The 23,196-nt window shown below is 40.6% G+C and overlaps 1 protein-coding gene across 1 annotated transcript in view; it reads right to left on the reverse strand.

The window, feature by feature from the left end:
* CUNH8orf34 (chromosome unknown C8orf34 homolog) overlaps positions 1-21,757 on the reverse strand; it is a 132,939-nt gene extending 111,182 nt beyond the window's left edge. Inside the window, exon 1 of the mRNA XM_088529744.1 lies at positions 21,638-21,757. Within this exon, the coding sequence (XP_088385870.1) occupies positions 21,638-21,706 (69 nt within the window). The 5' untranslated portion in view covers positions 21,707-21,757. The remainder of the gene's footprint in view (positions 1-21,637) is intronic.
* Between the last annotated feature and the right edge of the window lie 1,439 nt (positions 21,758-23,196).

Below are 23,196 nucleotides of genomic sequence, written 5' to 3' on the forward strand. Positions count from 1 at the left end.
CCCAGCACCAGCAGCAGTAGCAGCAGCCGCGATAACAGCTCTCAGAAACACTCTGCTCACAGATGCGTGTTTGGAGGCAGCTGCTTGCGCATCCTCCTGCCACACACACGGCGAGATCCCACGAGTAGCATCGCAACAGCCATGTGCAGTGGGAGACACTTCATGTAGGCAGTGACTGCACTCAGTGACCCCTCAGGTGGCATTTCAAGTAAATAATCTTTTCCCGCCTTCAGTGAAATCCATATTATATTTTGGAAATATTTCTCTAAGAGGAATTCTCATCTTTTCACCATTCCTCACTAAAAAAGAAATTTGATGTTCTGATCTGCTACTCAAACAGCGTCTTGGAAAACAGTTGGAATAATACACTCCATGGCACTCTTAACAATGCTTCAAAACAGAAGTAAAAGTATTAAAGAAGAAAAACTAAAGCATACAACAGGTTGCGGAAACAGGTTAGCAGTAGTTTGATCTGATTCAGAATGTGCTAAGTAGGGAAGTTTTCACAGGAAAGTAAGAGAGACCAGCTACCCACACATGAAGCCACCTCTGCATTAGCAGTACAATAAAAATAGCACGAGCTCATTGAAGCCAGCTGAGATTCATTTCATGATGTGCAATCCAACAGTAAGTTTCAACAACTTATTAGGCATAAATACAAAAATGCAAGATTTTTGTATGTCCCTAATAAACATTAGCTCAACTCTCTCTTTTCTTTGCAGCCTACATTTTTACATTTCCCCCTTTTTTTTCCAGTTTAACCAAATAAGACTATTTTTTGTCTATCTATCTTCACAACATGTTCTTCCAAGCTCAGTCTGCAGTACCATAACAATGAAAACAGATCGTGTGACAGATTGGGTCCCCGGGCTGCCAGATGAACTGCTCATCACCCATAATTTCTTTCTTCCTATCTTCTTTCCACTGCTACCTCCACCTTTTGCTCCATGTCCTTTTGTCTTTTCCATCAGTGGGGCTCTCCCCTGTCTCTTCCCTCTACTTAACAGGTGAAGAAGCCTGATAACTCAGAGGTCTATAGAGAGCTGCAGCACAGAAAAGGAGTGAATGGAAATCCTGCATAACTAGAGGCTACAGCACTGGGCTAAATATACTAAATTGCACTGTTTCTCTTCTGTATCATCTAAATTAGGTGTTGTCCTGATTAGAATAAGAAAAAATGGGAAAAAAACAGGTTATATGAAATCCAGAAAAAAAAAATGGCAACTAACTTCTCCAAGGATTGTACCTTGTGCTATGCAAAACAGAAATAAGAATGGTTGTTTTTAGTTTCTCCTTAAGGATATATTCATATGCTTTTACACTGCCTTTTATTAAGCTACACAAGCTTGACTGCTTTAAAAGAAACTTGCAAAAGTTGATCTGTGGGAATTTCCGAGAGAGAGAGTCATGCACACATTAGTAAGACTGCAAAAGATCTTCAATGACATCTGAATCAGTGACTTAATAAATTAATTCTTTATACAGAGGTAATCTTTCATGATTGTGCTGTCCTGAGGTGCTCTATTAGTTATTCAATGCAGGCTCAAATTTTAATTTTCCAGCGACTGTCCATGCATTTAATACAAATGAAACAGTCTTCACAGTCTATTAATCATAGGCCAAATTACAAGAAAGCTCTAATTAGCTACATCTAAATGTACCTATCCAGATATTAAGTTAATTAAGAGACATTCTATCTTGCTCTGTAATTGATAACAGTAACTACAGAACAATCGCAGGTTTTATTTTTCATGATATAGGCTTCTACACACTGTGGCAGAGATTTTGGTTCTATCACGGTATCATTTCATGGTTAAAATTAGATGTTTGAAGTGGGCAGAGTGAATTGCCCTCAGCAGAGGCCTGTCTCTTCCCTCTCCTGACCAAATAAAAGAGACTAGATGGCTTAGTTTAGACTACAAGGCTTGGGTGATATTCAGTTCTAATTTAAAACAATTAAACATAGGAGTCTTCACACAGATGTCTATGGTGATCTAGTCAAAGAAGCCACTGGAGCCTAGAGAGCTGCTGCTCAGCTGGCAGTAAATATAAGCCTACGTAGGCTACACAAAATTGCTCTCCAGGCTCCACTGAGTGTATTGACTAGGCAACTATTGACCACAGGATCATCCACAGCACCCCTAGGAGCTTGGACACTTAGACACAGGCCAACACCTAAACTTGGGGTTGTTGATCACTTCAAACATGTGTGAACACAGAAGATGTAAAAACTAGTGAAAAACTGCGTAAGGAAAGGAAGTTTAGTAAAGAAAGCTTTTGTGGTTGCCACCTCTACAATTCCTTTGTCATTTATGCAGTGTTATTAGCCCAAGGAAAACAAAGAAAAATATTTTTCATTTTTTGTTCATAATAGTTAAAAGAAAAGTTTGCAGGTCTGAAATGAGAACAGACAAGTAAATGTCACTGGTTCTATCACAAAAACATATTCTGTGTCAGTGAAATGAAAAAACATCAGCATCTTTACTACAGAAAGTAGCAAGATTTTAGATCTATTAGTGAAATCCGTACTAAATATAGACATTCACACCTAATATTCAAAATGAACTTCCAGGCATTCTAAGTGTTCAGGAAATTATCATTACCGTTCCATTCACTCTATGACATAAATTATTCAATCCAAAACAAATCTCTGTATAAACACTATCCGTGTTCCTGCACTATACTAGTCATTTCAAACGAATCAAAATGTAGAAAACCAGTTGGGAACAAACCTCTAAAGTCCTATTCAGCTTCAGTGTTTGTGAAAATATTACCTGGAATTGACAAAGCCTGGTTCGAACTCATCCTTCATTCAGAGCCCCAGCACTTCTCATTCCAGCCTTTTTAGCCCTAGCTGTGCAGCTAAATTTAATGTTACAATACTGCAGTACAGACTAGAGCACATACCCTGCAAACAAACTACTTCGGAAGCATAACTACAGGGCAAGTACAGAGCTGATGTAATGGCCTGCAGAGCTCTGCTGCAAACAAAATTCCCCCAAAGGATATGCTGATAAATAAAACTTCACAGAGTAGAACCAGCAGGAATGACTTCAGACACAGGATACTGCCTTTCTGAGTCACAAACTGACTTTATTGTATCTCTAATCGGGGTAACTACAACTCCCATGGTAAACTTTTGATTCACACAATGAGAATAATAAGAGAGATTCTGAAAACAAACATATTTTGAAAGCTAACAGTCTTCCCTAACAGCTCATGAATGCCATTAAATACCTGAAAGCTTCTTTGCCACCAGTTCAACAATAGAAGAAGCATCTCTGGGACTCTGCTACTAAACTCACCTGGGGAAACTTGGGAAAACCGAATGGGAACAATATATTCTTTCCACTAAAAATCTCCATTGATGAGTTAGCCCTATGTGATACACTCTTGCATGTAAGGTTTGATGAGACATAAACCAATCACACTTGGCAACTCAGGAACAAAAACTTTTTTCATAGATGAGATACAGTAGGCAATCCTGAAATTTCTGTAATATCATGACAGCTTACTCAACTCTGTGCTGCAGATCATAACACGAACAATCACTACCTAAAACTCTTATTTTTCACTTTTGTACCCTTTGCAAATTTCTTCCTGCATAATTTAGGTTTGGTATTTCAAATACCTTTGTCCCAAAAGAACTGCTACCCCTTCTGAATTCACAAAACAGCTTGAAACACCTTTGCTCCCTGGCTTAATTATCAAAGAAAAATCCTTTCTTCCATGCAATCATTTTAGACAACAATGCTGTCAAAATAGTCAACTTATTGTAAAAATGTTAACTAATGCATATTAGAAGAATAAAAGATTAAATATATACTATCTCTCAGATATGCTGTTAACAATTTCACTTTTTCTTCCACAGCTTTTGAATCACAACAATTTCAACAATAATTTACATCTCTTTGCACAGTCATACCTCAACTGAGGTGCTTACCATATCCTAATCTGAACCCTTAACAATTTATCAAAAAAGGGATGTTCATTTTAAAGCAGAGCCACCATAAGCTTTCCTTAAAACAATATTCAGAACTTTTAAACAGCTTCCACTCCATCCACCAACCAGTGGAAATTCTACCCTGCAGAAAAAGCACTCCATAATTTATCCAAGAGAAAATGACAATGATTACTTTGGTTTTCTGGAAGGTTGGTAGCTATATTGAAAAGAAAATACTCACAGATAAGACTAGAACAGCTTATCACAACACAGTTTGATTTCCTTAAATGATAGGCCATAACATTTATTGCTTGTCACTGCCTTCCCTAAAACCTACTCAGCAAGGTATATCTGGTACTTTGCTGATCAGCTGAAGTGATCTTACATCCAACATCTCAGGTGACAGAAAAGCCACGTGTCCCACTTCACTCTATGAATCACTACTAGAAGTGTTAAGAAATTGCAATGTATTTCCAGGGTTGGCTCTGCTGACTTGCTGACTCAGCTTCTACCTATCCAAAACAGATGGGGTTTTTTGGAGGGATGGTTATACCAGTGACTAAAGCGATAGGTATCTTTTGTGGGTACCACTACAGTAACAGTTATTGAGCGTGTAAAATTGGAAGTCTGAAGAATAAGGTTGTATTTGAGGGGAGAAAAAACAAGTAAGGATTGACTCAGCAAAAGATTTAAGTTTAGACTGCTTTGACACATCAGAAGTAAATGATTATAGTTAGGCGCACGCTTAAAACGCCAAAATGAATTAGATCACTGCTCTGTAACTACAAAGTTTTATGCATTTCTTTCCAGGAGCCTATCCAAAGAAAAAAATAGTCCCTTATTAGAACCTAACTATATAAATGTTTTGAGGATTGATAAAATCCCTTTTATTTGCATCCAGTCCAAAATTAAGACAGAACACATTTTCAAAATGTATGCAACAACAAATCACACCTGTCAGTGCTACACTGGATCAATAATCCCAGTGAAGTTAAAAAATGCAAATAAAGTTGCAGAATTGAATCACATATTGAATATACTGCTCATAAATTACCGTAAGAAAAGTTTACCAGAAATAAATGTTTATCACCTCTAATGCTGTTTGCTGATTCCCATTCTCACAATAAAACTGATTTGCCAGTGCTTGAAGAACTTAATAAGCAAGACATGATTTTATACTTCTTTCAACATCATTCTAATTACTTCTAAAAACATTGTAGCAGAAGTATGATGTTGATTGATAAACTTGGTTGAGGAATTAAGAGTTCAGTTTTCAACAAGTTACTCTTAAATTTCTCTGGCAGAAGAGAGAACAAGGATGTAAGTTTGGAGTTTGGCTGTACCCAGTGACTTGGGGCGACACTGCTGAAAACCCACCTGAACTTCTCCCATGAGAAGGACACACACTTGCCTCACTGGGTGCCTGAAGCACTGTTGGTTCCACCAGCACAGGGACAGGGTGTCCCTATATCTATAGGACATAAGGAATATTTCCTAATGCCCCTGCTTCTTTACTGCAAATGGGGTTTGTTGCTTCAACAGCACCACGGCCTTTGGGTAGGCATTCCCAAACTAATTTTTTTAAAACAAACTCCTAAGAGCCAGAGAGGTCTGATAACCTGCCGCTCTGCTCTCCTCTCTCCCATTTCACACGGCTTTACTACTCTTCCATCTCTTGTATGCCTGTAGCATACACAACTGAATAATAAGATTACATTTTTGCCTTGCAGATAATCACAAAAATGCCTAGTAACAACATGAATCTAATGTGCTTGTGTTTGAGAGTCCCTGTTCACAAGAACTGCAAGTTCTTTGATGTCTTGGTATCAATTCCTCATTACACAAGAGGGTTTTCTGCTTTTAGGCAGAAAACATACATATCTGGAAATACTGAACATATTCACTATGTTTCTTTTAATTATGGGTACATATGCACAAAATGGTAAATAGATTCTCTGGTGTTAGGCATATATTCAAGGGAATGCATTCATTATCATTGCAATGACTGGACGACTTAAGTAAACAATATATTCATTATTCATAAAATGCAATCCAAATTCTTCCTCTAAGCATAAAAACATTAATTCCTTCTATTTGTGGAAAACATTTACATGCTCTAAGATTACATTATCATAAATTTGATTTTATAGGTTGTGCTGTATCCTAGTAGTTACAAGTAGGTAATAAATTTCTCACGTAAGCCATTTATCAAGTTAAACAGTTTACACATAACACAAAATGACTCTTAATATACATGAAACTTTGATGTTATCTAAAGCTTCTTCCCTTTGTATTTCATCATTCTAAATAACCACCTGTCAATATTTTGCTAGTTGCAAAACAAAAACTAATGATGAATAATCACATTAAAAAGGTCTGATATTCTCCTCAGATAATCTTTTCTTGGTATAGTGGGACTGAAGAAATACAAAATGAAAATATGACATTTACATATCAATAGTTAACATTAAAACGTAGGTAAAAACAGTTTTGTGCAAGCTTTTTATATTTCTATTTTGAAAAACATCAACTTTTTGCAAAACCATAGCACTATGTAAGAGAATCCAAGCTGGAAAAACAGCCAAGCTCTGCAGCTCTCTTCTAAGCAAGGGTTTCCTGAAGATGTTACTATGAGTATGGTAGTACTGCATAACACTGCAAAGAAGAAACTGCTGGTAGCTGCTTAGCAGTTACAAATACAGAAGAGAAGGGCAGAAAAATCACACTTGAGATTCACTAGTCAGCTCTGGACATATCCTTCAGTAAGTTCAGTCGGTACTCTTAGCGTAAATTTGGATAGTCCAGAGTTAGCAAATTCTAATATTTTTCTTCTGACTTTCGTTGCCTGTATAAGTTAAGCCAAAACTTGCTTCACTAGTGATCATTAAAAAAAAAAAAAAGTGAGGTTAACAGATGCTCCCTGATGTTTGGCTTTTACTTAAAATGTCATTTAGAGACCTTCCTTCAATACAGCACCTAAACAATTGTTAGTCATACTCAGTCTAATTAAAAGTTGTATTCATACACTTTGAATAGATGAATATCTATTCAGATATGTGTCTTAATTTCCTATTATTTACCAGTGAGAAACTGACTTGGTCTCATGCGACTTCATACCAATAGTCAGTTTTTAAATAGAACTAAATGTTTAGTATGCACCAATACAACAGAGATTTCTAAATTGGAAAGATCAGAATTTGTTGCCAGAATAAAATATGTAAATTCATTTCTACCACAGTGAAATACAACGGGTTCACTCATAGCTGCAAAATTTACATATTGCCTATGTGGCTGGAAGACTTTAAATGAGACTGAGTATTGATCAAGCTAGTTTTAATATAGCATGTTAAGAATACGAAAGGTTATTTCACATAAAAGAAGTTACTTGACTGACTTAAAGCTACTTTTATCCTTTTTTTTTTTCCCCACAGAAAAGGTCAGGCTAATTTGCCTTTTATAGATAATGAAAGATAGACAGTATCTTGTCAGAGTAATCGCCAAAGCCATTGAAGATCCCCACAGGCAGACACCTGATAGCTCTCAGATACCTACGAGAACACACAGTCATAATCAGTTTGGCTCTACATAACTCATACTATGTCCTAAAGGTCAATAAAAATATCTCCACTTCCTATTTTAAGTAACACTTTTACACTAGTTATTTTAACTAATCCATTGACATTCATTACCAAATTATTTTTTTCATATATATACAAGGGAAACTTAGAACATGTACTATGACGTGCTATTGTGGGATACCAGCAACTGTCTTATTTCTGTAGGATATCAATGTACTATTTATCTTCAGCCTCAATTGGGAATATATGTTAATAACTCCAGTTCAATTTGAAATAAAATCCAGATATGATTACTTCCATACACATTTTTAACATTCATCATTTAAACCAAAATTACTTGTATGATTTTTCCTATTAGCAAGCGAGAAGACAGAAACTGCTTTAGTGATTACTTCTTTTTTCTTAACGCTATTTTCAAAGTTGTGACAGATTACTAACACTTTCTGCCTTCATGTATAATCTCCTCATTTCAAGCCAAATTAAAGTAAGATACCTTTTCTGCTCAAAGCAGAGACACTGCTAAGAAAAACATCACAACATACTCAAATAAAAAAACAAACTGAACATTGGGCACAGCTCTAGGCAGGAAAAAAGACACAGACGTCCATTTTGGCTTAAACAGTGCAGGTTTGAAGGATTCAGGTTTAGAATGCATTAAGAATCAGGTGCGAGAGATACAAACCCAGAAATGCTAAGGAAGGGAAATATTAGCATTGAGGCCTGTGTACTCCCCCAGCCACCCTCCCAGGTTCCCCACCTGATTCCCACTGGCAGTACCAGGTTCTGCTCTCCTGAGGCCTGTGGAGGTGCAAGCAGTTGCTGCCTCATGCAGCTGCCTCATGTCTGGCATAGGGCTACAGAACCAGACCCATGGTTCTGGGATTCTCCTGAAAAAGCAGACACTTCAGTGTCGAGGTCAGAGCACACACAGAGCTTGCATGTCTACAGCTAGAACCATACAGAATCTATTAAAGGCTATTAAAGATAAACAGCAAGCTGCCTGTTTGACTGCTCCTACAACAAGTTATAAACCAGGCCCCCAATTTATCTTCTGACAAATGCAAGCACATACTACCATTCCTCCAAGATCCTGTCACCACATTTGTTTACTTATCTATCTCATCTTCATCCTTGTGCTGCAACTCTAAAAACCTTGAGCAAGAGTCCTCTTCTTCAATGTGTCTGGACAGTTCCTTGTCCACATGGTACCCTTCCCTTGTTGAAGTCAGCATGACAACATCATGGCAGTAGAGTTCTTCGCCAGCTATGTATTTTGCTTTATATAGGAGGGAATATCTGTTATATTCCTATTGCAAAACTAAAAATACACCCAGAAAAAGACACCATAATATTCCTTAAAAGGCTTGAAAACGCAAGAATGGCAGACATAATTCAGAAGTCACACTAAGGTCAGCACTGATGTCCAAGTAATCTTTAGCTTTGTTCATATGAGAAATATTATGCTTTATTTTAATTCTGGAAGACTTCGTTTGAAAACATGTGTCAGCAGAGTCTTCCATTAAAATAATCATGTTACTTCCATATCCAAACATTAGTTCTCTTTGCTAATGCACAGTTAAAACATCTTGTGTGGAACCAATCTTTGAATTATTTTTTCACTCACATTTGGCTACTGGAATCGCAGAGCCAAAAAATACCTCTGACCAGTGCACAATTCCATTCATGCAGATCATGTTACAAATCAGAGAGAGTTATCATCATCATCATCAGAGGAGACAGGAGACAAGCTTATTACGCCACTCTCAAGCTCTTCAGACTCAACATATTTCAAGCATATTTCACCTCCTCTGCAGCACCATGTGGAAGAGCAGATCCTCACATAACTCAGGAAAAAAAGAGTAAAAAACTTTCGCAAACAACACACTTCTTCCTCAGGGACTGAATGCCCCATGATAATACCCGGAAAAGAGTACCCCAGAAAATGACTCCTCTCTTCAGCGAAAGAAGGGAAAATGGAGCCCATGTGGAAGAACAGCTTGTCTGTAGTATTCAACACATTCAGCGCTCACCACTGTACATCTGCACTTGCGCAGCAGATGCCCCATCAGACGGGGGTTGTATTTGTCCCTCCTTTACAGCTGCACGTAATTGGGTTCTATCATCTTCATTTTCGATTTGCATAAATTTCTTGTTTGTTTGTTTCAAATCTCATTTTCTATATTAAAAAATAATAATTAGTTTCAAAGTAAAAAACAAACAAAAAGATCAGAGTTAGGTTTATAAACCGCTAACATAAACTTAAAAATAACAAGAAAAACTTCTTCAAATATATTATCAGCAAAAGGAAGATCAGGGAAAACGTGGGTCCGCTGGTGGGCACTCCGGTTACGAACAACACAGAAAAAGCAGAGTTGCTGAATGCCTGCTTTGCTTCGGTGTTCACCAAGGGCAGCCCTTTAGAGTCCCAGGCCCTAGGAACAAGAGAAGAAGCCTGGAGAGAGGAAGACTTGCCCTGGGTAGGGGAAGATTGGGTCAGAGAGCACCTAAGGAACCTCGATATCCACAAATCCATGGGCCCTGATGGGATGCACCCCAGAGTTCTGCGGGAGCTGGCAGAGGTCATAGCTAACCCCCTCTCCATCATCTTTGAAAGATCCTGGAGAATGGGGGATGTGCTGGAGGAGTGGAAGAAGGCCAATGTCACGCCAGTCTTCAAAAAAGGCAAGAAGGAGGACCCAGGCAACTACAGGCCAGTGAGCCTCACCTCCGTCCCCGGAAAAGTGATGGAACGGCTCATACTGGCCGTTGTCTCCAGGCACATGGAGGACAAGAAGGTGCTCAAGAGTAGTCAGCATGGATTCACCAAGGGGAAATCTTGCTTGACTAACCTGATAGCCTTCTATGATGGAATGACCGGCTGGATAGATGAGGAGAGAGCAGTGGATGTCGTCTATCTTGACTTCACCAAGGCTTTTGACACCGTCCCTCACAACATCCTCCTGGGCAAGCTCTGAAGTGTGGGATAGATGAGTGCACAGTGAGGTGGATTAGGAATTGCCTGGATGGCAGAGCTCAGAGGGTGGTGATCAGCAGTGCAGAGTCTAGTTGGGGGCCTGTAGCTAGTGGTGTCCCACAGGAGTCAGTCCTTGGTCCAGTCCTGTTCAATTTATTCATCAATGACCTGGATGAAGGCACAGAGTGCTCCCTCAGCAAGTTTGCTGATGATACCAAACTGGGAAAATTAGCTGATAGCCCAGAGAGCTGCACGGCCATCCAGAGGGACCTGGACAGACTGGACAACTGGGCAGTGAAAAACCTCATGAAATTCAACAAGGCCAAGTGCAAGGTCCTGCATCTAGGGAGAATAATCCCAGATACCAGTACAGGCTGGGGACTCACCTTCTGGAGGGCAGCTCTGCAGAGAGGGACCTGGGTGTCCTGGTGGACGACAAGTTGACCGTGAGGCAGCAGTGTGCCCTCATGGCCAAGAAGGCCGATGGGATCCTGGGGTGCATTAAGAAGAGCGTCTCCAGCAGGTCGAGGGAGGTGATTCTGCCCCTCAACTCATCCCTGGTGAGGCCACATCTGGAGTATTGTGTCCAGTTCTGGGCTCCACAGTACAAGAGGGATGTGGAGCTGCTGGAGAGAGTCCAGCGCAGGGCTACAAGGATGATCAGGGGCCTGGAAGATCTGCCCTATGAGGAAAGACTGAGAGAGCTGAGAGAGCCTGTTCAGCCTGGAGAAGAGAAGGCTGAGAGGGGATCTCATCAGTGTCTATAAGTACCTCAAGGGAGGCAGTGAGGAGGATGGTGCTGGCCTCTTTTCACTGGTGGCCACCGACAGAACTAGAGGAAACAGATGAAAAATGAAGCATCAAAAGTTCCAAGGGAACTTAAGGAAAAATTTCTTAACAGTGATGGTGACAGAGCCCTGGAACAGGCTGACCAGAGAGGTTGTGGAGTCTCCTTCTCTGGAGATCTTCCAAACCCGCTTGGACGCAGTCCTGTGCCACGTGCTCTAGGTGACCCTGCGTGTGCAGGGCAGGTTGGACTAGATGATCTCTAGAGGTCCCTTCCAACCTTAAGCATTGTATGATTCTATGATTCTATCCTATGATTCTTTGGTTCTCTTATTTATATTTATCACAGTAATCACATATGACTTCTAAAAGCATATTCTATAACACAACTTGAAAGAACTGTCCTTTTCAACAAGAACAAAGAAAAGAACAAAAAAATTCTTTCCAGATTTAATTTGCACATTGCTCCCCATTACCTGCCAAAAATGATGACTATAAATTTCATTTTCTTAGACCTACTCTCACCTGCTCAGCATCATGTCATTACAGGAATTGGAGGCAGCAAACCTTATATCCTAAGCACACAAAGAAAAGGGCATTAACAGATATTAACTAACGTGCAAGTGACCCAACCAAATATTGACCAGATTGTTTTATCTTTTTCCTTTTTTTCTCTTGGTATATCACCAGCACTTCATGACTCAAAAGCTGAAATGAGATTCACTTAAATCTAGATTTGTATATAAAACTACCAAAAAAAAAAAAAAGAAGTATGTAAATAGTATCATCTTCACATTTTTTTCTTAGTGATTACTCATGATTTGTTCTGTTCAAGAGCTATTACAGGCCAAAATCTTTACAGAATCTTCACCTAAATAAGTAATGTGAAAAATTACACTAGCTTTAAAGAACAGTTGAAAACTGAGAACTGAGCTGCAAAAAGTCTCTGAAATGAGAGGATGCTATTGGCCTTTGGGAGAGAAAGTGCATTGGTCACACAGGCTTAAGGCTGACACTATATCATGCCCACAAATAAAGTAGGTCTGAGATAATGGGGACAGCTAAATAAATATCAGCTTACATAAGCAGGATGTACTTTCTACTCTATATCTTATAGGTTAACTAGGTTACATATATGACTGCAATATTAAAGCCATTCTTATTCTATGTAAAATGCAAGTTTGAAATATGGGAGGGAAATGAATCTATGCAATAAAAATGTAAACTAATGAATAAATATTTTTGACAGAAGCAAAAATGGCAATAAAAAACAAAAGCAGCTTTAAAGAAGTCATTGTAAATGGTGAGTACTAATATTTGAATTAGCTGGCCTCTGAGGTAGGCTCTAAAAAAAAAAGACTAAATGAGTGTCTTCTCCAAGCAAGCTGCAGCATTAAGTGGCTGCTCTCATCACATAGTTAAATAAGTATTACTGTATTAACAATAGAGAGCTTTAAATTGTTAGTAAAAGTGATTTTGAGAGGGAAGGGTAGTAAAATTGCACCTTAAACTGCAGTTAGATGCACCATCTCATGTCAAGCATTTCTCCGTCAAGACTGATGACCACTAGCAAACTCTTCACTTCTAGAGGCTGAGATCTATTTATTGACTAAGGTAATTTTAAAAGACACTCTAGGCTTTTGGCCTTGAGAGCAATTTTTAATACCAGCCAAAGCATTGTTACTTTCATTTTTAACTTTTTACTAGGCAAATAATGCCTGCAAAACACTTGCATATAGATCTACTTGTTCATTTCTGACAAAAGAAAGTATGCCCCCAGCCATGACAGAGATTGCCCAATTAAAGCTTCCTGAGGATTTGATTGCTGTAATTTTAATGGAAGTCTAAATCTGCCTGGTTACGAGTTGAGGTTACTCTTGTAAATAGGGGCCTCGTCTGTTACAGCAGAGCTCCCTGTGGGACCAGAACGTGCTGCATGGGCTGCACTGGAGCAGGGCTCTGAACAGCCATGCTGAGCAGGGGAGAGGGGAGGAGAAATCAATTTGTTAAATGCGTGGCACCAATTAGGGGGATTAATAGTCCTGGCAGGCACTGAGGCAGCACAAAGGAAGAACAGGAAGCCTAAGTGCTATAATGAGCTCAGGGCCTCGCTGCAAAACCTCCTAAACCATACGAAAACTGTGCGAAGCAGAGGAGTTTGCAGCCTCGTGCTGATAAACAAGGCAGACAAAGCACGAGCACAGAGTACCACATCTAAGCAACGCAGCAGGCGATCACGGGGAGAAATGAGAAGTTAGATAGCAAAGTGCCATTTCAGGACCCTGGCTACTGTGTAGTCTATGTACTGACAAGTTTTTCTTTAGTGTTTAAGTAAATGTTAAGCTGATCTTTATTTTAATCAACTCTATCGTCTAATCTTTTTTTCTTTTATCATAGGGAAACACAGAAGAAAATAAATTCTCTTGAGTTTACCTTTGCTCCTTTTTCTCCCCTGCTATCTTTTTCTTTCAGGCGTACTTGCTTCATAGAGTAAGAAGTCTGGATTAACAAGACAATTTTGTCTTCTGTTTGTGTATCCTTGCTTTCCTCTGTATGGGTAAGTCCACACTCAACCCGATTCTGATAGCTTCACTGTCTTATACATTGCAGTAGACTGTACCTACAGGCGTGTTTCTGAATCAAGGCACTCAGAAAGAGCTTAGAGTTAGCTCTAAACTAACTAACTAGTAAGCTCTAGTTTTTAAACTGAGTGAGGTGTAGCTTGCCTCCTCTGCACGGTTAGTCATGCTCAGAGCAGTTATGGGTAGCACTACAGCACCACACAGAAATCTCTGCACCTGCAAAAAGGTGCGCTCATCCTCAGCTTGCACTTTCCTGGCGTGCCCTCTCTGTTCTCACTAGAGCAGCAAGGAATCTGCAAGGTATTTGGGAAGATACATACCCAGGTGTGTATCTTGGACTGAGCATGTCATGCCAAATGGGCCTGGATATGTGCAGTTAGGGAGTGTGGCGGAGGAGGAACGTAGAGCACCTACTGCATTTGCACAGGATGTTTCTGCAGCACACATAGGATTCTCAGGTATATCCTGACACTTCAGAGTGCTTTGGTGCTCTCCCTAGTGTGTGCACACACAAACACACATACATACACAAAATAATCAATCTGAGTGTCACCAGCCGCTCTCTCCGGTCTGAGCTTGTGGCCGTCTCCGGGCTCCGGCAACAAAACGTGTTCACCCAGAGGTCGGGCTCTCTACTATTCCTCTCTCAACTATTCCTCACAGTTTCTGGTGGCAGGGAGGAAATTCCTCCCTCCTATTTCGTGGCTAGGAGTGCATGAAAAGAGTGCAACTATATGCAAGGGGAAGACTACTGAGAACAGTACATAACACCCCAATTTTCTCTTTGTCTATAGTACAGACATTAAGGGCTTGGGGTCTTTGGCCCAGTAGTTGTCAAACATAAAAATGCCTGAAGCCATCTCTCAAATCTAGAGAAAATAAAATACCCCCATTATCCCTCAATCATATAAAAACAAATATATTCTCAAAAAATAGAATAAAATAAAATAACAAGACCAATGAGAACAACTTATTGGTCCCTGCCTTTTGTGCTGGGTGTCCGGGAACAGCCTCAGCGAGGCATGGCAACCCACAAGGTGAAAGGAAGCTGCAGGTAGGTAGCAAGAAATTCAGAATTCAGGATGGAACACAGGTAACAGGGCAGTATGTTGGAAGGCAACAGTGGAAGGAAACTGCAGAAGAAAAACAACAAGCATTGGAGATAACGAGGAAACGAGATACGCACTTGGCCACTGGAGGACTGGACATTCAACAGAAAGACGTGAGAGAGAAAGGTATGAAAAGACAGAAAATGGAAAGCAGCGAGTGGGAAGCAAAGACAAAGAGGAGAAAAAATATGATTAGAGGTAGGATGTAAAACAGTGTGATCTTAAGATGCTCCTGGATATTACACTTCTAATGTTCAAGTTCTAACACTACATTAAAGCCATTAAGTTTCTTTTATTTAATATTTCACATTCATATTTGTAGTTTGTGACAAAAGATTGGATTAATCAAAAGAAACAAAACAGCTGAAGAGCTTACTGCTGGTTTATTTAACAATGTATTGCATATAATCGAAACTTGGAAGAGACTTGTTGCATCATAATGCGACAAAAAGGCAAAAAGAAACATTCAGATTGATTCATTACTACAGTGGTTGCCAAACAAAAAATTAAAACCATCATTGTTCCAGTGCATGTCCAACAGCAAAAACCGAAGAGTCATAGTGTTTTATTTTAATTTCAAGCAGAAACTTGTGTTAGCTCGAGACCTTAGCACGGAGTAGTGAGGCTCTGCTGGTAAACCGTAGTCAGCAATTCCAGGAGGAATTACTCCTCAGCTTCCTAGCTACAAAGTGAGAAGCTAATAATAAATTTAGAATGATGTAGTATGGCAAAATTATTTCCAAGAAAAGGAACAAGGCTGTTTAAATGAACATATAAATATACATATAACAATATAAATAACTACACATATATCCATTTATACAAGGGCTCAGTTCAAGATAAATACTTTTTATTCCTTCCCCCAAGAATGCACAATATCTCCTTTTTTACAAGAAGAAGCAATAAGAATAATTATAAGAATTTACACAAATGCAATTATCTGCCTAAAAATCAACATTGCTTACAATACTTTTGAGAGAAATTTTTTTTATGGTGAACAAGTTATACCTTCTGCTTCCCCTTGTAAGAAACAATGTAATTGTCATTGTGAAGGTTTAAAAACATTAGAAGAAAAGAAAGTATAAGAAAACTGCTAAACAGCCTTCATTTTAAGTTAATTTTATCATTCCACATTTTAGATATAATTCTCAAATTTAATTGCTACTATGCAGTTGATAAAGAAATCAAAACAAAGTCATCTTATTTGTAGATGCAAGTTTTTCAAAATCAATTTCATATAGGCAATAAAAAAATCTTTTTTTCAGAAAAGTACTGTTTTTGCCACTGTGGAAGGAAGGTCTATGTGATTATCGTGTATATATTTGTGATGACACACATGCACACCTGTACCGAAGTCTCCTTTACTATCCCTTCCCATTATTTTTTTTAAACCTTTGGCTAATTTCAGTCAAGTTCCCAGAGCAGAGTCCTCAAAAACTCAAGCTCCTGCAAATATTTTGAGATTAAGTAGTCAGGTAGCAGGAACAAAACATATTCTTCTTCTTCGCTCTCTCTCAGGAAACAACTCTTTTTCTAAGTTCCGATTCCACAGGGGAGAAGCAATTTGAATGCCCCAACCATGGGAAAATTTCACTCAACTTTTCCACCTTATTAGTAACCACAAACTCCAAGCAAAAAAGCATAAAGTTATTGCTCATGGAACTGTTTGCTAATGAAAAAGTCTGTCCATAGTTTTCAATAGGATCTTCGCTCTTTGTTTCATCTTAAAGACAACTTTGCTAAGGCAACCATCTGAATACATAGCAATATTCTGAAACACAACGGATATGTCTGCATCTCAGAGCACTTTTTTCATTTTTTTTCCATTCCTCTTAAGCAGGTCTTTTACTTCGGTGCATACGAAAGCTACCCCAAAGCCCTACTGTAGCAGGCAACAAAAAAAGCTAAGTCTTATTTATCATTCCTTACCCCCCATTGCATAACACTGTGACCATTTCCAGATCACTGCTGGTTTGCACATCCCCTCCAAAAAAACAGCTACTATTGGTGCCCCTGAAAGAGGGAATGCCAGGATGAAACAATGAGAGCTAATGATACAACATTCACTTCGTACCTAAAATTATGTTCACAAAGTACTAAAGAACTCTGCCTTTCAAAGGCTCCATCTAGTTGCCTGAAATAAAATGTTTCTCTGTATGAATTCACATGATCCAGACTAGACTCTTGAATGCTAGAAACAGGATCTAACCAATTAATCATAAAGCAAAAATTAATTATCATTTGGGCAAATCTAAAAGAAAACAAATCTGTAAGAGCATTAGTATGATCAACCTCACAGGTATTACACCTTAAAACACTTTAATAGTGTAAGAAGTTTTCAAGTGGTAACTGCGATGACCGTCTCTACCTCTGTGTATTTAAGATCTGAAAGGAAAGTTGCTTCAGAAAATGATCCAAACTCCATGATTAACTCACAAACATTGACTAGCCAATACGCAGGGCACTATAAATGCCATTATTCACCAAACAGATGCGTTAGAATGTGTCCAAGCTTACATTTATTTTTAAAGTTAGAAACACAGCTATTTTGGTTAAAATTTGGCTTAAATTATCTGCAGAAAGTCAATGGATAACATATATGCACAACACGGTCTCATTTAGGAAAAAAAAGGAAGTCACACCAAAAATAAAGCAGTTTGTTTCCTTTTATATTCCATTCAGAAATTTTGTCTGCTAAAAGGAAACAGGCTAACTCTGGTAGTACGAACTCAGTCTTTATTTTGTTCAAAATGAAAAATTATAGTTCCAAGCCCACATTTCTTTGAGAAACAATTCTCAGATAACCAAGGTTTTGGTATGTTTATTTTAAGAAGTGTTGTTTTGTTTTTTTTATAGCTCAAAGGAATTGCAGTTTTATGGTTTGCATGACAACAACATACCTGCTCTTTTTTTTTTTCTTAGCTGCATTTCTATAAATAAGAAAAATCTAAAAATACTAACTTTATCTCAGAACTCTCAAAAATTTCTTGCAATCTGTTCTTAAGACTGTTGATCCAGCTTTCAAATACAGAGGGAAAAACCTCTCTGGGAGCACAACTGGATCCTGATGAGACAGAGAGGTACTGAAGTCTAGAAGTACAGACACTGACAGGCTTCAGGATTATTCATTGAGATTATTAGTGCAAGAAATGGATTTGTTGGATTGGATGCTTGAAATGCAAAGTGGGTCAATACTTCACTCAGACAGAAATGAGTGGGTGCTGATTCTGAATACTCTGTCCCAGCCAATTTTAAGCACACACCTCCTGTTCACATTTCAGAAAGATGGAAAAAAACAACAGCGCAGCTTCTTCTCAGAAATAGTCCACATTTAGAAATCTTGTTGCATTCAAAGAGTTCAATATAAAAAAAGATAAGGTAGTGCTATGCTGAGTATTGCCACAAAATCCCGGAGGAGAGGCGTTTCTAAAGGGCATTCCTCAAATCTAAACTAGGCATCCATCCACGGTATTCACAGACGCCAATGAACTCTTAGAGGAAGAAGACTTAAGCTTTTAAAATTAAAAGGAACAAATAAACAAATAAAAATAAAAGCCCTACAAACCAGGATAAGAGAGGAGTCAGTTCATCAGTTCATGAAAATTGAGAGAGTTTAGAGCATTGGCTTAAGACCCTATTACTGTCAGCACTACTAACACCTGCATGGCTTGGGGCATTTAGAAGTTGCTTATAGATTCACAAGGATTTTAACTGTAAAACAAACAAACGAACAAACTTAGGTACCTGTAAGCTGAAATAGCAGCTAAATAAGAATTTTTCAAAAGTCATTATTTGAGGACATACATTCAATGGTGGGAAATGGTGCTGAAGGATCTAGCTCATCTTAAAATCTGTCATGAAGTCCCAAAATTGATGCAGTCTCAGATGCACACACTAATTCCTACCCACATCTATTCTCACTTTTAAACCATAAATAAGAATTTAACTGGTAAAAACATTTGTAATCAAGTGAATCTGGGAATTACCTTTTGCCAACTAGCTGGGCAAGACTTCCTACAATCTTTAAGAGACAGTGGTAGCCAGTAGGAGACTGACACCTGCTGAGTCAGTCTGATAAGCTCATTAATTCTTTTTCCAGAAAGTTACTCCTACCTTTCTCTATAGAAAGATAGAAACAACTTTTTAATGAAGAAAGAGCCTATAGTCTATTTGCCTCTCACAGAGTGCTTCTCTTGAATACTTCCCTCTTTTGCACCAATTAGAAAGATAATACAAGTGTCAAGTCACACAGAACTTCAAAGAAGAACTAAAATGTGCTCATCTTCATAGACAGCATATGCTGAAGGTACAAAGTAGGTAGGTGAAGATTAACTCCTAAAGAGGAGGTAGATGCTGCTGGCTAATCAAGTATAGAAAGCCCTTATAGGTAAAGGAGAGAAAAAACACAAGAGAGAGGATACATTATCAGAAGAAAAAAATACAAGCAACTGTAACAGAATGACAACATCTACGGCTCTTGACTGGAAGAGTGGGCAATTATAGCTCCTCATCAGAAATCAGCCTAGTCAGTATTCCTGCCATCGTGCCAACATAATCATCTAAGATATAGAGTAATATTCCTGCTGATCACTAGTCATTCATTTGTTCAGGTGGGCAATATAATCTATTTATGCATCACCACTGACTGCTGCCTTCTTAGAAAGCTTCATTTTCTTCTCTCAAGATTGCCCTCAGTTACTCACTTCTACTATATGCATTTCCTAAAATGTGGAAGAGCGTATTGAACAATTACAGTCTGCTCAGCAAACAGCACTGCAGAAAATTGAATCCTAGTCTACTCTGTTCTGACTTGGTATTAGAAAATTAGTACTCACTGCAAAAGATGGCTGTCATCTATGGCATCGGGTGTTTCACTAGCATCAAAACCAGAAGAGGGGTGAATGTAGCAGAAACAGTGTGAAGACAGTCCAGTTGTTTCTGGATGAAAGCTGAAGTGCAAGTCTTTTTTTTTCTTTTTCTTCATGATGTGACAAAGCTTCTAAAGGTGTGGAAAACTGGTGTAGCTGAATGTGAACATGCATTATTTCCCATAGGCAAGAACCCCACAGGCAACAGGAATGCTAGTAGAGAATACAAGCTTCAGCCTATGCATAGTCTTTGAGCAGTTCTCATTGAGTTTAGAAACATGCCTCCCCCTTACAGGGGCTACAAGATCAAGTACAAGTTGCAAATCACCAAAAAACTGTTGAGAACAAAAAACACATTATCAACATGAAATAAGCACAGGTAGATTTTAGGTAGAAGATGGAGCTATTAAGGAAGTGAGGAAGATAAGAATTAAGATCCTTGTTCTCACAGTGTTTTCGATTAAAGTAACTTTTCCCAGCTGCATGAATGCTACAACTCTGTATCTTACATTCACTGCCTACCATTGAGGTCTATGTAGACAATCTGTAGACAGTTTAAGGGATGTAAAAAGCCTCTATATTATTAGCAATCAATAAAATATTTAGTGATGTACGAAATGCTATAGCCAATAGAACCTCTTCATTTTTTCCTCCCCTGTTGGTAGTTAAAGCATCCTACTATTCAGGACAGTGACACCGAGTAAAGTTGGTTTGAATTTTTATGTGTAAAACAACAGGTCAGTTAGAGAAAATTTGGAAGAAAAAGAGAGCTATCAAAGGCCTAGCTCCTCAACTATATGGAGACACTTAATCCCTATTGTAATAAACAGAAATCAGTTAGCTATATAGCCCTAGCAACTGCATTGATTAAAGCAAAGCCTTCTGTTCAGAAATTGAACCACACAAATACTTCAATTTTTATGAAAACTGGAACTAGGAAACTCATCACTGTTCCCTCACATCCGCTTATAGCTCTCTCTGAAGGGGTCTTATTTATCGTGAAATGCAAATATCTGAACCAACGTAATGGGTAACAGCAGCTTCTCTCTGTGCAAAACGTAAAACCTGACCACCGACAATTAGTTTTCTAACAAAATCTGGGGCTTACAAGGGTTTGCAAATGCTACTCAAAGCATGGACTGAAGGCAAAGTATCCAGTGCACTATTTTCTTCAGTGAATCCTTTAGTAAATACACAGATGCCATACGTAGTAAGCTTGATTGAGAACAAGTTAAATACAGAAAAATAAAGAGACAAGTCTCAGGATAATACTACTGAGTATAATATATGTGCATTTTGATGTAAAAACGGCATTAGAAAATGGATGTTAAAATAGTAATAATTGTGATTGCTCTAGTAGCTTTTCAAATCGTAAGTTTATGCACAAAAGAGTGAAATCTGCACATCCATGCATCTTCCTAACAGCAGTGAGTATCTATAGCCAAAACACTGTTCCCAAGCGCACGACTGCGGACAACAAATACAATTGCCCAGAGGAGCATCACGGCGGAGTTTTCCCTGGACAAGCCCGCTCGAGGCGCCGGCACGAGGGGGTTTCCCGGCGGAGCGGGGCGCGCCTCGCCCTCCCGCCCGGCTCTCGCCCCGCTCGCGGCGCGCGGGCGCGTCCCGGGGCAGCGCCGGGACGGGGCCGGGAAGCGGGGCCAGGCGGCGGCGGGGATGGGGATCGGAGGGATGCGGACGGGCGACGCGGGGACATCGCCTCTCCCCAGGAACGTGAAGTGCCGCGATCGGCCGGGCACAGCGCCGAAGGGGCCCCTCATCAGAGCGGCTCCTTACCTCGAAGAGGGGCCCGATCTTGTTCCTCTCCAGGTAGGCTTGGATCCTGGTCTGCTGGTGAGACGCCATGGGGAGCGCGGGAGGGGGGGGGCGACGCTCCTCTCCCCCAGCGGCGGCGGCGGCTGCTGCCGCCTGCGGCTGCCTCCGCCGCGGCGGCAGGAGCGCGGGCCGGCGCTGCGAGGGGGCGGCAGCCCGAGCGCCGCCGGCGGCGCCAACTCCGCCGCGCGGAGGGGCGAGCGGGGCGCTCCGCGCTCAGGGAGGCGCGGGGAGGAGCGGCGCGGAGCCCGGCATGGTGCGCGCGGCGGCGGCGGCGGAGCTGCCCGGCGGCCCCGAGCGCGCTGCCCTCGCCGTTTTGTGCGCGCCTGGTTACGGCAGCGGCAACGGCGGCGGCTCCCGCCGCGCTGCCGCCCTAGCGACGGCGCCGCCCCCGGGGCTCCCGGCAGCGCCGCGGCCGTTGGCGCCCGTTAACGGCCGGGCCGCCGCGCACGGGAGGCGGGAGCGGGGCAGGGCGGGGGGCGGCTCTGCCTTCTGCGGTACCGCCCGGGTCTCCCCCATCCCTTGGTCCAAAGGGCTCGGGCGGGAGCGCCCGGGGTGAGGGGCCCCACAGGCGCCCACGGGTCGCGCGGGGTGCGGGGAATGGAGCCTTCCCCCCAGAGTGCGCCGGGGCCACGGCGTTGTCCTCGTTTCTTAAATCCCTAAACGCTGCCGTTCTAACGACACTTCTGAAATGCCCGGCTAGAGCCTAATAAAATCAAGCAGGCAGCTCTGCAGATAGATGTTCCCTGGTGGCAGGATGGTCCCCTACGGAAGCCAAGGGCCCGGCTCCAAAACCCCTCGGAGTGCATGAGAAATTTCCAGGTGGTTGCAGGGGAAAAGCGAGTGCCTGTCTACATCAAGGAAGCGGCATTTATTCTCTCTCTGCTTCAAGCAATTAGTTCCTCACCTTTGCTGGAAGCGGGGTCAGACCCTTTTATATTTTTCCTCTTCAAAGAAGCGCTAAGAAAGACACTTTTTTGCATCTGACACTTCTTCTGCAAAGGCCCTTCCACTGAACCTGAATTCCCCTCTTACAATGCCAACATGAAAAACGCACATCTTAGGGTTTTTTCAATTAAAAAAAAAAAAGCCCCAAACCGCTTTGAAGGTTGCGCAGGTATCGGGAACACTCAGCACATCTGCTGCATCAGGCTGCCGGCTCCCAATGAAGCAGCGATTCAGCCCATTCAGACACATTCAGAGAAAAGGATGAATTTTGTCAGCAGCCAAAAGATCCTGAATTTTGCTCCCACAGCCATCAACTCTTGCTTGACTTCAAAGCCCTGGTTACTGTCCTAGACCTTAGACCTACTGACCCTACCTAGAAGGGGCTCAGGTCTAAGTCTGCGTTATAAAGGGAGTTTGCAGTGCATCCTGTAGCATTAGCTCCAGCTCCGGGAACTTTGGAGTGGTTTGGCTGGAACAAGTTCAGTTTTGCTTCACCCCAGACTCAGTGAGGTGGAGTTTTTATTTTCTACAGTAGCCACTATTTGGATTTGTAATGTTGTTAGCAAGTCTTCCAA

The sequence above is a fragment of the Tinamus guttatus genome, unplaced genomic scaffold (assembly GCF_059628265.1).
Source record: "Tinamus guttatus ecotype Peru unplaced genomic scaffold, ASM5962826v1 Tinamus_guttatus_pri_ptg000343l, whole genome shotgun sequence".
Classification (NCBI taxonomy): domain Eukaryota; kingdom Metazoa; phylum Chordata; class Aves; order Tinamiformes; family Tinamidae; genus Tinamus; species Tinamus guttatus.